Source organism: Sceloporus occidentalis, unplaced genomic scaffold (genome assembly GCF_023333645.1).
Source record: "Sceloporus occidentalis isolate IW3139 unplaced genomic scaffold, rSceOcc1.0.p SCAF_7, whole genome shotgun sequence".
NCBI lineage: Eukaryota > Metazoa > Chordata > Lepidosauria > Squamata > Phrynosomatidae > Sceloporus > Sceloporus occidentalis.
Genome location: NW_028316987.1, coordinates 97,382,397 through 97,399,873, shown reverse-complemented (window position 1 = coordinate 97,399,873; position 17,477 = coordinate 97,382,397). Strand labels below are relative to the sequence as shown.

The window sequence follows — 17,477 nt, the reverse complement described above, 5'->3', positions numbered from 1 at the left end:
GTTCTGCATTTTGTTCTCTTATTGAAGCCAACTTGTTTTAATACTCAAATAGTTTAATTCTATTTTAACATTCACTTTTTTGTTTGTAGTTAATTGCCTTGTGAGTTGTTTTGAGTCCCATTTCTTTGGGGAAAGTGGGATATAAATAAATAAATAAGGAGAAATTGTGTGAAGTGAGAGGAGAGGAAGGGCGCAGAATTGGGGCGTGTGTGTCCTTTTTTGGACTTTAGCTCTCAATCTGGCTGAGGGATTCTGAGAGGTATAGTACAAAAAAGGATTTCATTTCTAAAAAGAAGTTTTGTTCAGAGCAGCCTTCTCAGCCTCACCTTGGAAACCTTTCCCAGTTCTGCAGCTAGAATTTGCTGTCTGTGGCTGCTGTGTGCGTTTACGCTGTTTCTGATTTACAGCAACCTGTCAGCATCTTTCTCATGGGGTTTTCTTGGCTGTATGTTTGCCTTTTTTGCCCACCTCTGAGACTGAGACAATAGTATGCCTGGCTCAAGTTCATTTGGGGGAATTTCCATGGCTGAAGAGACCAAGGCAAACACTCAAAGCTCATAAGGATGAGAATACAATGAGAATGCAACAGCGCATTCCCTGTTTGGCACATGCCCCATGGCTGCCCGTTTTGTCCAGTTCTGGCATAATTCTAGGCCTCAGCCCTCTGACCCTTTGTCTTTATCCCCACAGCTGTCCAGTGCTCTGGGGGCCAAGTGTACCAGGAATGTGCTGCCCCTTGCCAAAGAACCTGCGCGGAGCTTGGCGTGGAAGCCTTTGGCACTTGCCGGGAGCTGGACCGGCTCTGCGTGGCCGGGTGCAACTGTCCAGTGGGGCTGGTGTTAGATGACCATGGCCAGTGTATCCAGCCAGCCATGTGCCCCTGCATTCACGGGGGAGAAGCACATTCCCCTGGTAGCAAGATCCAGAAGAGCTGCAACACCTGGTATGTGCCTCTCTCCCCTTCTGCCTTGTTGCTGTTGGGTGGTTTCTGACTTATGGCAACCCTAAGTGAAACAATCACAAGGTTTTCTTGGCAAAATTTCTTCAATGGTGTGGCCCCTGACATGGGAGAAACTGGCCCTTGGCTCTTGCATAGTTGCCTTCCCTGGAGTTAGTGCGTAAGCTATCTTTAGTCCTCAGTACAGAATAACAGTCTTTCTGAAAAGCAAGTTTCCAGTCCTTATGGATGGATGGAGACTGCCTCTCCCCATAGGAGCCTGTCAGAAATGTGACATCCTCAGAGGAGGCCCTGTTGTGTGTCCCAACACCTTGTGAAGTTAGATTGTATACCCAACAGGTCTTTCTTTGTAGCAGTGTCTCGTCTATGGAGCTTCCTGGCCAAAGAACTTAGACTGGTCCCATTTCTTTTAAGGCTCTGCTCAGCAGCCAAAGCACTGCTGTTTTTTAATGTCTAGAATTGGTATCTTAGCATTGTTTTAAAATGGTATTTAGGATTGTGAAGTCGAAGGCTTTCACGTCCGGCATCCTGGAAGAATTTATTCCTGGCTGGCATCTTCATTCTTTTCATCCGGGCTTTCTCTGAAGATGCCAGCCACCAATGCTGGTGCCACATAGCCTGAAAAACCCACAAAAAACTGTGGATGCCAGCCATGGAAGCCTTCAACTCCATATTTTAGGATTCTTTAATTGACTGCTTAATTTTTTTTAAAAAAGATAATTTTAATGTGTTTTAAAATGTTTTTATCTTTGTCCTGTTTTTAATTGCTTTTAGCTATCCGTCTTCTCAGAAGTCCTTTTGGACTGGGAGGTGATATAGGGATATCTAAAATAAAGAAAGAAGGGACACTTGTGGGTAGCAGTGCAGCTGGTGATATCTGGGAGGAAGCGCCAAGGGGCACCGCATGTCCTCCCGCTGTCTGTTCCCTGTTGAGCCCTGCCAGGCCATACCAAACAAAACGCCTGACCCATCTGATTTTGGAAGGTCAGACCTGGCTGGTACATGGCTGGGAAACCATGGTGCAAAGGATGCCAGAGATTTCCTTGCTAGGACTGAGTGAGAATTCTGCTTGGAGAGCGTGGCTTCAGCCGGCCAGAGTTGGCTGCGCTGGCCTGGCTGGATCCCAATGATTCAGAAAATGGGCATCAGCTTCCTGTCACACGGAGGTCTTTCTCTGGCACTGTTTCCATGCTGTGTGCCACAGGTTCAAGTGGTAGGAGATGTCTGATGAAATCTCCCTGTGACCTGTCTATCTCTGTCCTACAGGATAGGTTGATTTCATTGAATGTCTTTGCCACGTGATTCCGATGATGCCACACAACCACCCGCCTAGGATCTGTGCCTTCCAGTCTGCTTTGGAGGAGACTGGCGTTCATTGTGGGTTATGTTGAGGTGGACAGAGAACCAGTGCCAATTGGGTGGGACTGGGAAGGAGCTAGAGAGTAAGCCTGGCCAACTTTTAAGACCTTTGGGGAGGACTTTCCCACCACATCTATGGACTTAGTTGCTGCGGACGTGGGAGGCAGGGTCTTCTTGGTGGCTGTATAGCAGATATTTCAGGAGACAAATCCAAGGAGACCCGGGAAGTCAAGAAGGCAAGTTTTATTAGCTGGCTGGCTTCAGAGGAATAACTTCCCCAAAATCTGAAGCCTTTATCAACAGGTAGAATCCCCTTTTATAGGGATTCAGACAAAGAACTCTCAAGCTAGCCATTGATTGGTACAAAGGATTTAAACACAGCTATATTTCGTTCAATCGTTGGTTACAGAAATGTATATATTTTGAAGTCCACGTGGGTATTGCCATCAATCCCCCGTCTCAGGATGGTTTTACTCACTGTTCCAGCCTGGCATTTCAACATTCCTTATTTTGGCCTAATGCAGACATTTAGATGCCACTTTGAACCATAAACAAGCCTGCGTTGTCATGAAAAACCCAGGAAAAGATCTCTCTGAGCGATTTGGTTATCTGTCACAAGAACAGTCCTATCTCCTTATTTCATATCCAGGCATTTTAGCTCTGGGAGGAATCTACTGCAGCCTTTAAAAACCAGACTAACTGCTACCTCTCAGAGGGCCTTCTCTGCAATGGCTCCCAGACTATGGAACGGACAGATGGACGGATGAGATCCCTCAAATTGCCAGCTTAGGCAGCTTTAAAAAAGCTGTCAAGACGGATCTCTTCCGGCAGGTCTTTCCTGAATAAAGTGCCCGGCCACAGAATGACTGCCCCCGCATCATGTATTAGCCCCCTGCTCTGTCCTTGCTGTATTTTATTGTGCTTTTAATAGATGTTTTAATTGTAACTTGTTTAATCCTGTTTTAAGGGGGGGAATTTGGGACATAAATTTGTAAATGTGGATTTTAACATGTTGTAGCTGCTTTGATTGTCCTGTCACAGAAAAGCGGGATATAAATAAAAGTTTTATTATTTTATTTATTATTTATTTATTAATATAGTGGCTATTTTTCTGTTTTTTTAATTCATCTGTGTCCTCCATGTCCTCCTCATCTGCTTCCAGGCTGTGCAGCTCTCCTTTACAGAAGGCTAGTCTGGTTCCTGCAAAAAGACCCTGTTAGGGAGACAGGCTTTTGCTTATTAACTGGTTGATGCAAAAGGGTCGTCCAATAAGGATTGCTGTCCTTTTGTCATCCTTATCTTTTAAATGCTTTTACACTGTTTTAAGTTAGTGCTGTTTTTAATGGGATGACCTGTTTGTTTAGTTATTTTTTTAAAAAATCTTATGATAATAATTCTTCTCATCTTGCTCTATTTGTATCGACGACATTCAATTTTCGTATTCATTGCTCTTTGTTCAATGAAGCTCCCCTTGCTGCTAAGGTGCGGGAAGGGAGTTGTAGCAGCAGCGTATGTGTGTTATTTGTATAATTGCTCACTTGAAGGGGATCAGTCCCACCCTAGAGAGGACATTTGGGGGAGAAACTTGCCTCACACCCCTATATGTGGCTGGCGTTTTAGCATCTGTCTGAATGGAGCCTGGGACTGCACAGAGGAGAACTGCCCCCAAGCCATCGTCTGCCCCGGAGAACTGGTCTATGCCTTTGGCTCATGCCTGCGGACCTGCGAGGACCCAGAAGGCAACCTCACCTGTGGACCTGGCTCCTCCGACAGCTGCGTTTGCCCTCCTGGCACCGTCTTCTTGGTTAGTCCTGGTTGGCACTGCCCAGCTCCATTCTTTTGGGATGGTATTCTATTTACTGTTACCCAATCTTTTCCAAAAAACCTGGAATTCAAGATGACTTAAGCTATACAGTACAACATCCCTCTCCGTGAGACCGGTACTCATGGTTTCACTCTCCTGTGTCCCCAAATATATGGTCTTTCTAGACCTCTGGAGGTCCTCCAGCATTTCAATTTCTGCCAAAAAGATTGGATTCACTATTATCTACCATTTTCACTAACCATGGGCCCCCAGGGCTATTTTTATGGCCACCAAAGTACCCCCCCCCGGGCAGGAGTCTTGCCCCAAAATATACCCAGATGCTCTTGGGGAGGGCATTTTAGCCATGCTTTGGCCTCCCCTTGGCAATTTTAGGCTCAAGAGTGGACTTTTGAAAAGAAAACGAAACAGGGAGTGGACAGGGAGTGACTTGTGGTCACTTCCAATTGCTAGAAAAGACCTGAGCATAAAATAGTTCATCCTCCCTCACAGATCATGGCAAACATGCCCCCCATGACCCCCAGAGGGCATTTAGGGGCATTTGAGAGCAAAACATTTGCTTGGCTCTGCCACCAGCCAATGGAGCCTCCTCTCCATCGCCTCTGTCTCATTCCTAGAACCATGTAAGGCTAAATCTGCCGGGGAAGGCTTTGGCATCCTCTCCTCTTCACCCGCTGGCCTTTCCTCTTTCAGAACGAACGCTGCATCTCCCCGGAGGAGTGCCCCTGCCATCACAACGGCCGTCTGCACCAGCCCAATGGCACCATCGCCAAAGACTGCAACACTTGGTAAGGGAGAATTCATAGAGCCTTATCACACTAAACAAAACCCACAAAGAAACGGGATTTTAAAAGTAGAAAAAACCTGCAAATGGAGGAAGTTTTCAGACGCATTTGCACCAAAGAGCAATAAAGCAGAAATAAAGCAAACGGAAAGTCGACAAAAAGTTCCCGGAAGTAAAAAGTTGCTGTTTTTGTTCGCTTTCCGTTCGCTTTATTTTCACATTATTGCTCTTCTGAAAAACATCCTGCATTTGCTGGGTTTTTCCTGCTTTTAAATCCTGATTCTGCCCAGGATTCGTCTAGTGTGATAAGGTCCATAGAATCATAAAATCAAAAGAGTTGGAAGGGACTACAAACTTTTGCTAAGCTCAACTTTTGGATTACTTTTGGTTGGAAAAAGGCCTCTCTTGGGCCAAAAAACAGCCCATTATCTTTGTTGCTTAAAATATGCTAAAATTTATTCACACTAACCTTTGTGGGCATTGAGGGGAAAATGGGGCGGGGGTGCACAGAAAGAGCCCGAGGCCACAATTGTGGACCACAGATTCCCCACCACTGCCCCATGTCCAGCGCTGGTGTTTCAGCGTCCTTCCATCTCCCTCTCCCTCAGCATTTGCCAAAGCAGACGCTGGGAGTGCACCCACCGCCACTGCGCTGGGACATGTGTGGCCACCGGAGACCCTCACTACATCACCTTTGATGGGCGGCCCTACACTTTCTTGGGGGATTGTGAGTACATCCTGGTGCGCGAGACCAGCGGCGCTTTCACAGTCACTGCTGAGAACGTACCCTGCGGCACGAGTGGCACCACCTGCACCAAATCCATCGTGGTGCTCATTGGCAACATGGTGATTCATCTGCTCCGAGGTAAGGGAAGCCTGTGGATAGAGAGAGGGAACTTACACCCCACTCCCCTCCTCTTGCCAGTTGAGCCCCTAATGCCACCTCTCTCTTCTCTCTCCAGGCAAAGACGTGACGGTGAACGGGGTCTCAGTGCGTCCTCCAAAGACTTACAGCGGAAACGGCTTGACCCTCGAGAGAGCAGGGCTGTTCCTGGCCCTCATCTCTCATCTGGGGCTGACGGTTCTCTGGGACGGAGGTGAGACCTGACGGGGCATCCTTCTTCTATTCTTTCAGCCCTCTTCTGCCTCCTGCCAGGTGCCCAAATCTGCATGTGACAGAAGGCCATCCAACAACGCAAGGACTAGGGATGTAATCCTCGCCTTTTTTATTCCCTACAGATGAAGAAGAAAAAATGCAAATCTTTTTGCCCTACTGGGGTGATTGTGAGAGATTTGGACAATTTTGTGAATGATTACTTTACCCTTGGGGACTTAAACAAATGAAAATGTCATCTGCATAGAAAAGTATTGAATTTCATACAACAGTTTTTGCACAACAAGTTTCGGTTGGGACAAAAAGTTGTCTTTTGCCCAGATAGAACGTATTTTTTTTAAACTTTAAAACATTGAGCGTTTTGCAGCAAATGTAAATCTCTTGATGCAACTGGGATGTTTGTAAGAAAGTCCCAAAATCTGAAAAATCATTAAAAATTTTAAAAAATTCTCGTAACATGCTGAGATGTGTTTAGAGGCTCTTCCTGACGGAGGAAAAGAAAATCTGAGAATTGGATTTTTTGTGCCCATGGATTTGCAAGTGATTTTTGCTTGAAAACCATGCAGCAAATTCCCCACATGCTTGAAAACATAAAAAACACATACCCAACCTCCCAGAATCCTCCACTGCTCCCAAATCCCTCTGTTTGCCTATGTAGAGCCATCTCAGAATGGTGTCAGGAAGCGATGCTGTCCGCATTCCCATTAGATTAATGCTTTTCTGCCAGATTTGATTTAAGTTGGAGAGGGGATTTATATATAGGGTATATGACAAAAGGTTAAAGCTGCTGGTTCTAACCCAAGTCATAAGCTGAAGGGGCTATGGTGTTATTAAAGGCACTAGCTGCTTCTTAGAAGTGAGCATGGAAGCTTTGGTATGCATTGGTGTCCCAACTCTGGCTGTGGCCAGAGGCTTGGATAAGAGGTGGGAGTTTAAAATATAATATTGTATAGGCTTGCTAGCACATAGATATATAATATTAAGGTGTGATTATATTGGTAGTTTGATTTCATATAGGTGTTGATAGCTATAAATATATAATGTCACGGTGCTCTGCATTTGGAAAAAGGGTACAAAATGGATTTATATATGATTCCAAGGTTGTTATGTCTGGTGGTGGTGGGAAGGCAGTTTATTCATGCAGCTCATGCCAAATGCCAGACTCCCAGACCGTTGAGCCTTATGTCATGGATATGGACAAAGTGCAGGAAGCTTAGAGCTAAAGTAAGCAATCATACGGATACACGGTCCCAAGGGATTTACTATAAAAGTGTCTGCATTGTGACTGTAGACCTGTCCAGAAAGTCACAGACCTGTCTGTTAAGGGTTTCTTTTTGACAGTAAAGCTATTATTTGACTTAAGAGTCTAGAATCTCTCTTTTGGGGCTGAAAGGAGACCTGTGGACAAGCTGAATCTGACAGGTGCAATGTCACTCCTGCTCCCCATTTTGAGACTGACCACAGTGGAAAACAGAGGGATTTGGTTTGCTGTGAGTGGGTGGGTGGCATGGAGCCTGCGGAGGATTGCCCCTTTTCTCCCATACAGTTGCCCACTCCTCTTCTCTATGGACCCCTCCAGGCACACGAGTGGACATCAAGTTGGACCCCATGTACCAAGGTCATGTGGCAGGGCTTTGTGGGAACTTTGATGGTGACACAGAGAATGATTTCACCAGCCGGCAAGGCATTGTGGAGCCTACAGCTGACCTCTTTGGCAATTCCTGGCGCGTCAGCCTCCTCTGCCCAGAAGTTAGCAGTGAGGATTTTGAGCACCCATGCACGGTATGCTCCCCACATCTGCTACGCAGCACCAGCCCACTTCAGTTTGGTGGCATGTGATGGCATCCATATTGCCACACAAGGACATGCAGGAGGGATAAAGCATGTTTAACCTTCTCACCATGGCATGCTTGGGAAGAAGGTTGACTTTTTCTGGATCAGAACCCCCCAAACCTGACCCTCTTTCCCCAGGTGAACTCTCACCGCGTGACGTGGGCTCGGAAACGCTGCGGAGTCCTCCTGCAGGAGCTGTTTGCCCCGTGCCACGAGGAGCTGCCCTGCCAGCAGTTCTATGACTGGTGTGTCTTCGATGCCTGCGGGTAGGTGAGCCAGGAATGGGGAGCCCCAAGGACTCCTGGTTTGGGGGGGAAAAGGAGGGTACAAATAAAGATAACAACAACAACAGGACTGTGGCTGTGTTTAGCAATATCACCTAAAAATTACATTATTCAACATATTATTTTCTGGCAAAGAAGGCATGATGATTCTCCTCTGCAAATAACCGAACTCGTGATGCTACTTTTTCTGTGTAAGAAAAACCCCATCTCCTTCATCTGATGTCCGTCGCCCTTCTTTTCACAATGCATCCGCACCCACACAGGTGTGATTCTGGGGGGGACTGTGAGTGCCTTTGCACCGCCATTGCCAGTTACGCCAAGGAGTGCAGCCGACGCGGGGTCTCTGTCCGCTGGAGGAGCCAAGATCTCTGCCGTAAGTCAAAGCCAAGTTAAGACTGTCCCAGAAACTGAGATTTCAGGACTAAAAAAAACCTTTTTATTGTTTATACGGAAAGAGATTTTTAGCCAACTACTTTTGATAGAAATGTTTGCTGTTGATAGACTGAATGTGTCGAAAGAGCACTTGATGATATAGAGGTTGAATCCCTTTGGACTTTTCATGAACTAGGGTAATCAGAAAAATGCGATTTAAAAATTGGGGCGAGGATTTGAAGGGTGTGGGCTTGCGCTGGCATCCTATTAGTGATGATCGGTAGCATAAAGTTGTGTGTGTGTTTCTATGACCATCACGGATGGAGAAATTCCTTGGACAGTGAGCCCCTGCTCCTTTGAGACTCACTTTTCTCCAGCACTCTCTGGCATTGTTGTGAAGTGGTTGGGGGATGTCCCTTAGCCATACACAAAAAACCACAATAACAACATCATCCTCCAGTGTGTCAGGGACCCTCAGAGATCTTCAGGGATGCATCTTTTGGGTTGCGCATTTGGCTCTAGGGATCCGCTTCAAGGCCAGACCCTTGACCACTGCCTGCTGTGCCAGGCATGAAGGTGAGTCCGGTGAGAAGGGCAGAGGAGAAGCAGAATGGAGTCCTCCCCAGGGAGCAAACTCCCCAGGTAGGATCTCAGTTGTGTGCCAAACAGCCTACCTTTCCACAAGGCTGATCCAGTAAACTATCTCCTTGTAGTGTTCCTTGGAAAGTTAGCTAACTGACTTCTCAGTACTCCACTTTCAAATGGCTTCAGAGACTCTCTGCCCCCCACTGCTGGCTTTTCAACCCATACCCCAGTGCCACCCTCGCCCTCACCCTTCTCTCTCTGCCATTTCAGCCATACAGTGTGACAATGGGCTGGAGTATGACCCTTGTGGCCCTGCCTGTCCACAAACCTGCGAGAACTTTGGCCTGGAGCTGGCTGAACACTGCGAGACCCTTTCGTGCGTGGAAGGCTGCTTCTGCCCGGAGGGGAAGGTGCTGCACAGTAAGCAGTCCAGCTGCGGGGAAGGGGGCTGGGGCATAAGGATCAACAGGATGATGGTTGTGGTAGCGGTTGTAGGGATGAGGCTTCCAGGGAGCCATAAATAGCCCTGTTCTCCCAGGGAGCTACTAGCCAGGCAGTGCTGCAGGATACCACCCGCCCGGCCCTTCAATTCCCTGCCAGGGAATGAGGGGAGAATGGGGAACCCAGCAGAGGAACACAATGCAGCCTCCATCTTGTGGCTCTCTCAGGCTGAGAGAAAAGGACATCTCCATCCTAGAATGGCTGCTGCTGCAACCATCTTCCCTTCTACCATTTCCCAGTATAGACATGGGTATGTATGTGTACACAGATGCATTTCTGAGAAACCAGAACTGGCCCTCCCTCATCTCAGGCCTGAGCTCAGGGCACAGTCGTTGTAGAAGCACAAACCTAACCCTGGCCCTCTATCCCTTTCTCATCCCTCCAGGAGGCCACTGCATCGACCCGTCCGAGTGCCCCTGCTACTGGGAAGGCACGTTGTTCCCACTGGGCGCCCTAGTGATTCAGGAGTGTAGGAACTGGTAAGTCTGCGAAGGTGAGCTGCAGGTGTTCCTCTCCTTATCCTTGTCACTGCTCTGCACCTGCAATGAGCCTCTCCCCTCTCCTTTGGATCAATGAAATGAAAATGCATCGGGCGTCACTGTCCATAAGGGGCTATGGTCTATTTCAGTCCAGTAGCAGCTGGTGGCTCATATGTCCCTCTGTCTCCTGATGCATCCGGTGGGATCTTAGTATGGGGGGCACTAGAGTTCTCAGGCTGAGAAATCTAAATGCCCCTTCCTAAGCCGCCAGTCCAAAGATTCCATAGGATGCACCCATGGTAGTTAAAGTGGAATTATAGCACTATAATTGTGTTGTGTAAAAGAGGCTGTGAAAGCACAACCGCCACCACCAATAAAGAGTTGCTACTAGAGTCCTCCCTCCACATTTACGGGTTAAGCATTTGCAAACTGGACTATTTAGAGATTTCTGTGTTTGACCCGGCCACCGAAAAATACGTTCTCTCTAGGCATCTGTAGCTCCTCCAGCACAATCCTATGATCCATTTTTACCAGACATTCTCCATAGAGTTGCACAGGCGAACCTACAGATGCCTAGAAATGTGCTCTTTCCAAGTATAAGAATGAGGTTTTATTTATTTTTGTGTGTAAGAAATGGATAACAATTTTTTCAAAAAGCAAAGTGTACTCTCCAGTAAAATAATAAATAAATAAATAAATAGCTGACCTATATTTGCAGTTTTTTCTCCTTTCACAGGAGAAGAGGAGCTTTCGCCTAATCCCAGTAAAAATTGAAGGGCAATAGTATTAGTATTGTTCCCTGGCAGCCATGTGCCCTGGTGCCTGGTGGTTAGTTAAAATGTATTGATTAGTCAGTTGGCCATATCAAAATGGTGCCCCATGGGAAGAGAGGTCCTAACCATCCCTGATGCACCTTCTTCTGTTTCCTGCAGCTCCTGTGAGGCTGGTCTGTGGCAGTGCATGGCCCCTCTGGAACCCTGCGATGCTCAATCCCACTGTGCTGAGACAGAGTTTGCCTGCCACACTGGCAGGCGATGTGTGCCCAGTGCATGGGTGTGTGACAATGAGGACGACTGTGGGGACGACTCCGATGAGTTCTGCGTCCTGAGCTGCGCCCCACACCAATACCAGTGTGTTAGCGGGCAGTGTGTGCCCTGGGGTTACCGCTGCGATGGCACTGCAGACTGCTTGGACCATTCGGATGAGAGGGGCTGCCCACTGCCCACTTGTGCCCAGCAGGAGTTCCGCTGTGCCAATGGCCGCTGCGTCCCCCGGGAACATGTCTGCGATGGGGAGCTTGACTGTGGCTTTGCAGATCATTCGGATGAAGTGGGTATGTTTGTAAGGAGGGGGAAATTGGGGGCGCAAAAGGGTATTCAAAAATATTTAAAGAATTGTAAGATAAACAAACACAAGGTTTTTAAGTGCCAAGAAACCCTGATGAGACAAATCCTGGACTGGTGAGAATCTTCGCAATTTGGGATTAATTCTGTACTAAATTCACAAAACAGGGGTTTATTTGTGTGTACAGAAGGCAATATTTTCTGCAGAGAAAACAGCATTTGTGTACAGGAAATAATATTTCTGTGCAGAAATCTTGTTTTCTGCAAATGCTGTAATTGAGGACTTATTCTGTGCAAAATTTACGGGCGGATGATTTGCTTAGAGAACAGCTTTTTCCAGGGAGGAAATAGGCTTTATTTATTTATTTATTTATTTATTTCATATTTATTTCATATTTATTTATTTATTTATTTCATATTTATTTATTTATTTATTTATTTATTTATTTATTTCTATCCCGCCTTTCTCCCCTGAGGGACCCGATTTGATTTTTATGGAAGGGGAACCCATAAAAAGTTTTTCAATACATTATGATAGACTGTTGGCTGGGGGCTTATGGTGTATTAGTTCAACACCTCTTGAGGGCAACAGCTTGGGGAAAGACTTCATCAGGCCCTTTTAGACACATCCCTATTGCCCCTTGCTTTCCAAAGTGGTCCTCATTGTCCAGTTGAGTTGAATTTCCATTTTCCAGTGAAGTCAGAGAGAGGATCAAGTGACCATGGAACAGGGGCACGAAGAGGTTTCTGTGCTGCAAAATGGAGCCGCAAGGTCATGTGCCTGTAGGTCATATGTCGCATGAGGTGTCTGACTCCTCTCCTTCAATACCCTTTCAGGTTGCGGTCCCCCTTGTGAGCTCAGTGAGTTCCGTTGCGCAGTTGGGCGCTGCCTGCCCTACCTCCAGCATTGCGATGGGCATGACGACTGTGGGGACTTCAGTGATGAGCGCGGCTGCCTGTGCCCAGCTGGGGAATTCCAGTGCCCAGAAGGGCAGTGCCTGTCCAGAGCTCTGGTTTGTGATGGTCAACCGGACTGCCCCACTGGGGTCGATGAGACCTTCTGCCCAGGTGAGAGCATCGGTCACCACAGTCACTCTTCAGAAAACCCTCTGGATTGTTCCTTCCACGTCTAGTCCTAGTTCAGTTTAAGCAGTATGGCCTCTGTCTTCTAGCTTTTCATTTGAGGCTGTAGAAGTGGCCCTCCACTTCCCTGCATCCCTTGCTTTTATAACTAGAACCATAGAATCCAAGAGACCCCCCCCCAGGGCAATCTAGTCCATCCCTCTTCTGCCATCCAGGAAGACGCAATCCAAGCCCTCCCTGTGGCAAATGGCCCTCCAGCCTCCGCTTAAAAAATAGCCTCCAAAGAAGGAGGCTCCACCACTCTCTGAGGCAGGAGCTCTTACGGTCAGGAAGTTTTTCTTATTACAGTTGCCCCTCTGTTCTCAAAGACTTGAGATCCATGGTCTTGAATATTCATAGATGGATGACCTCTGTTAAATTCAGTGAGGCATGCCCTTGTGGCACATGCCCTGCAGTGCCCCATTCAAGTCTACTTGGCTTGAATACCGACAAGTCTCCATTTTGGCATAGGGTCCAGAACAGATTCCCCCACGAAAATGGAGGGCCGACTGCACTGTATTTAGGTGGAATTTCTTTCCCTGTAGTTTGAATCCATTGCTCCATTGTGTCCTATTCTCCCTCCTCAATATGACATCCCTTCAAATATTTAAACAAGGCTATCATATCACCTCACCTCTTAACTTTCTCTTCTTCAGACTAAAATTACTAGCTTCTTAAGTCGCTCCTCACAGGGGATGGCTTCCAGACATTTCATCACTTTGGCCACCCTCCTCTGGACACTTTCCAGATTTTCGCTCTTTTAAAATTAATTTTAATTTTAAAACATAAGCCTGGGGCTTTATGGAGGCCCAAAATGAGGCCCTCTAGCTTCACTTTCCCCATCGCTGTGCTAAGAGAGGAAAGAGATTTCCCCCTTAATGGCAATAACAGGGGAATGTTTGCCTGGCAATCTCACAACCATCTCCCCCTCACTGCAGGCCGAGTGACTTGTGCCCCAGGGCAGCTGCCTTGCCCAGATGGAACCTGTGTCAGCCTCACACAGGTGTGCGATGGCGTGCGTGACTGCGCCGACGGGGCTGACGAGGATCTTGCAAAGTGCCTTGTGACGCAGGCCACACCTTGGGCGGCCACTGTTCCCCTAGGATTCCCTGCCACGCAACAGCCACCTGCCAGCAGGACCCTCGGTGAGCACACCTGGCACATCCAGAAATCCAGTGTTCTCCCTGTTGTGTTTTTAACTGATGCCATCTGTTTTTAACTAATGTTATCTGTTGTACATTAACCTGTTGTTGTTCCATGCCTTAATCCATGGGGAGAGGCAGGTAAGAAATCATCATCATTATCATCTGGAAGAGGCCAAGAATGGCTAAGTGCAGTGTGCTTATGCACTACAGTGCTCCCTTCCCTTATGCAAGGGATCCATTCCAGATCCCCCCACCTCTCGTGTAATGGAAATACTGCATATGGTGGAGCCCCATTGAAAACAATGGGGCTTGTGCATGTGGCACGGCATGGCGCGTGTGCTACAGATGTGCATGCCATTGCCTCTTCTGGCACACAGCTTTCAGCGTATGCTGAAAGCCACACATGGCATGCCTGCGTATGATGCGGGTGCACCATAATCATAATTTCAGTTAGCTGAAACCCACACACATCAACAGCTACGTCAGGATGAAGAACTTCCAGTTCATGGGCCAGGTGAAGCCTGCAGAGGTTTCCCTTCTGAATTGCAAATTGTTTCTGATCAGTGATTGAAGTTAAGACACCAGTGACTGGAGATGAGAAATAAGAGGCTATTAAAAGCTGTGGAAGCTGTGGCCTAGTACTGAATTCTGTTTTGTGCCCTGGAAAATCCTTGCATGGAGCTGAGCTCTACTTTGTAGGTTGGTAAACCTCTGTTCTGCAGCTTTCTCCTGAGTAGACCTGCATTCAGAGAAGGCTAGAAGAGAGTCTTGAGAGGTATTTGAGGAAGAAGGTGGGGAAGCTGATCCAGGCATTATACGTTGAATGGCAGCTGGAGAAGCGAGAGAAAGAATTGAAGTGGGCTGGAGAGACAGACAAGGGCCTCACTCCCACTTACAAATAAATCACTTTGCAATCTGAATTGATGGACCGGTTTGGCAGCAGAGTGTGGTTCACACTACATTTGTCCCAATTGCATTTTCTTGCTGTAAAATAAAATAAAATAACCCACTTGTGGTTCACATTGACAAATGAATCGATTCAATTTAAACCATTTCCTGCGAGAGTCTCTCAAAATAACCCACTTGTAGTTCCCACTGGCAAATGAATCAGTATTTGAAACGTTTTCAGAAGGATTTTTTCTCTCTGTCCATCACTGCAATTGCATTTATGTCCGTCTGTATGAGGGTCGTAGGGCGGGCGAACACAGGTTGTTAGATTCTGCTTCCCCACCTGGCGACCCCTTATCACGTCATAGTAAATCAACTCTGATCTGCATCTCGTTCACACTGCCGCTGAATCAATTTGTGAATTTGATTCTTCAAATCGGTTCTTGAAATCAATTCCCATCCACATCTGGTTCATACCTGCGCAGAATTGATTTATCCAAAAAGACAAGGAAAAAAAATCAGCGTCAAAAAGATGCAGGTTAAACGGGTTTAGCGCATAGTCCCTCTTTCCAAATCGGTTCAGGTACGAACCAGGGTCATTTAAACCGCTTCAAACCAATTTGCAAACCGGTTTAAAACGTAGTGGGAATGAGGCCAGGGCAAACTTAAGTAGCAGAGAAGGACGAAGGAGCAGAAGAGTTCAGGGAAGACAGAAGGGAAGGTGTCTGATGTGTGTGGAATGATGTCTGCAAAGTGAACCTCTCCATTTCTAAATCACCCTCCATGCAGCGCCTCCCTGCGGCCGTTACGAGTTCCACTGCCACAGTGGTGAGTGCCAGCCCCGGGGCTGGATGTGCGATAATGAAGCCGACTGCCTGGACGGCAGCGACGAGCTGCACTGCAACCGGACATGCGGCCTGGACCAGTTCCCGTGCGCCCTGGGTGGCGAGTGCATCCACTACAGCCACCTGTGCGATGGGCTGCCCCACTGCCAGGACCAGTCGGACGAGAGCATCGACACGTGCGGTGAGCAGCTCTGACCCCAAGGAGGAGGAGGGGATGCTGGTGGCAGCAAGCCTGTCCATACAACACCCTTAAACACAACAGGTTTAGTTGTCCTGCCTCTGTTTATGCCTGGAGCCATGTGTCCAAAGGAGGGCGACTAAACCGGTGTAGAATCTGGAAACCATGAAGCCCTATGAGGAATGACTTAGAGAACTGGGTAAGCTTAGTTTGGAGAAGAGAAGGTTAAGAGGTGATATGATAGCCCTGTTTAAGTATTTGAAGGGGAGTCACATTGAGGAGGGAGCAAGCTGGTTTTCTGCTGCTCCAGAGAATAGGAAATAATGGAGCAATGGATGCCAACTACAGAAAAAAAGATTCCAGCTCAACATTAGGAGGAACATCCTGACAGTAAGGGCTGTTCAACCATGGAAGATACTGACTCAGACAGTGGTGGAGTCTGCTTCCTTGGAGGATTTTAAACAGAGGCTGGATGGGCATCTGTCAATAGGGATGCTTTGATTGAGAGTTCCTGCATGGCAGAAGAAGGGGGTTGGACTGGATGACTCTTTTTGGGGTCTCTTCCAGCTCTACGATTCTATGATTGTATGATTCAGGATGACTAAATTGAGGCTGCCATAGTTTGGCCACATATGAGAAGGCATGGATCTTTGGAAATAACAATAATGCTAGGTAAGATAGAGGGAATCAGAATGAGAGAAAGAGCAGATGGATGAGCTCCGTCAGAGAGACCATGGGCTTGAGCATTTGGGACCTGAGCAGAGCAGTGGAGGACAGGGAGTCTTGGGGAAGTCTCATCCACAGGGTCACTATGCGTCAAGGCATCTTGTGGCATCCCTAGCGCCATTGCATGATTACAACGGCCACATAGTGGGAGACAGGACAGCTTAATCACATGCTTTTGGGAGACAACCACTGGCCATGCTTTCTGGTGAATTCTGCATTGATGCTCAAAGTTAAGACCAGCTCTGAGCTCGGCTCCAAGTTGGACACAGAGTTCTAGGCTTGATAGCGATGGCTACCACCAAGCCCCGCATCTTGTTGGCAATCAAGTCTTTGTGACTGGATTATTCCTAGTCCTGCTTCACAGGAAAACACGCCTTCTTTCCTGGAACAGGATCCACTCAGATCCCGCCGTGCCCGGGGTTCTTTATTTGCAACAACCGCATGTGCATCAACGTTTCTCGGGTGTGCGACGGATCCTCAGACTGTGCCCAGGGTGAAGATGAGCTGGCCTGCGGTAAGGAATCCATGGAGATCACCAGCTATTTGGGGCCGAAGTCGGAGGGCTGATAAAGAACCTGGTTGGCTCTCTTTTGATCTCTCTTTGTGCTGGGAAGCCCTGGAACAGGTGAAAATATCCGCTCCTGCTCCTATCGCAAGCAAAGAGGCAGAAGACTGCACTAGGCATCGGACCTCTTTACTCTTGCGATGTTTCCCAGAAAAGTCCCCCGCGTCCTGAACTCTGCTCCTGTAACAAGCCAAAATGCTTCCATTTTTCTCTGCACTCCTTCTCAAAATGGCAACAGAAAGTGATACTGTATCACTTCTTGTAGTCATTTTGAGAGGGAAAAATGAAAGTATTTGGGAGTAGTGTGGGGTTCTGGGGTGCTTATGAGAATGGAGTGAGGTATTTTTGTGTGTTTTCACACTTTTGAGTGCTTTTTGTATGGTTTTGGGGCAAAAATGTCCCTAAACCATATCAGTTTTTTTAATGGGGGAGTTTATGGGGTTTTGAGGGCTTCAGGGGCCACAGAAGGATGCATATGGCTCACAGGGCACAATATGCCCATCCCGAGCTATAAAGTGTGAAAGATAGTTGTGTAGAAAAGCCTCAGTTTTCATTTTCTCCCACCGAATCCAGT

The 17,477-nt window shown here is 47.4% G+C and overlaps 1 protein-coding gene across 1 annotated transcript in view; it reads left to right on the top strand.

Annotated features, from left to right (window-relative positions):
* LOC149310211 (SCO-spondin-like) overlaps positions 1-17,477 on the top strand; it is a 131,465-nt gene that overhangs the window by 18,212 nt on the left and 95,776 nt on the right. Inside the window, exons 17-31 of the mRNA XM_089534034.1 lie at positions 691-943; positions 3,938-4,121; positions 4,833-4,927; positions 5,532-5,788; positions 5,886-6,020; positions 7,617-7,819; positions 8,009-8,136; positions 8,418-8,527; positions 9,382-9,531; positions 9,998-10,091; positions 11,024-11,424; positions 12,272-12,502; positions 13,495-13,701; positions 15,379-15,615; positions 16,730-16,852. Of these exons, the coding sequence (XP_089390160.1) occupies positions 691-943; positions 3,938-4,121; positions 4,833-4,927; positions 5,532-5,788; positions 5,886-6,020; positions 7,617-7,819; positions 8,009-8,136; positions 8,418-8,527; positions 9,382-9,531; positions 9,998-10,091; positions 11,024-11,424; positions 12,272-12,502; positions 13,495-13,701; positions 15,379-15,615; positions 16,730-16,852 (2,808 nt within the window). The remainder of the gene's footprint in view (positions 1-690; positions 944-3,937; positions 4,122-4,832; positions 4,928-5,531; positions 5,789-5,885; positions 6,021-7,616; positions 7,820-8,008; positions 8,137-8,417; positions 8,528-9,381; positions 9,532-9,997; positions 10,092-11,023; positions 11,425-12,271; positions 12,503-13,494; positions 13,702-15,378; positions 15,616-16,729; positions 16,853-17,477) is intronic.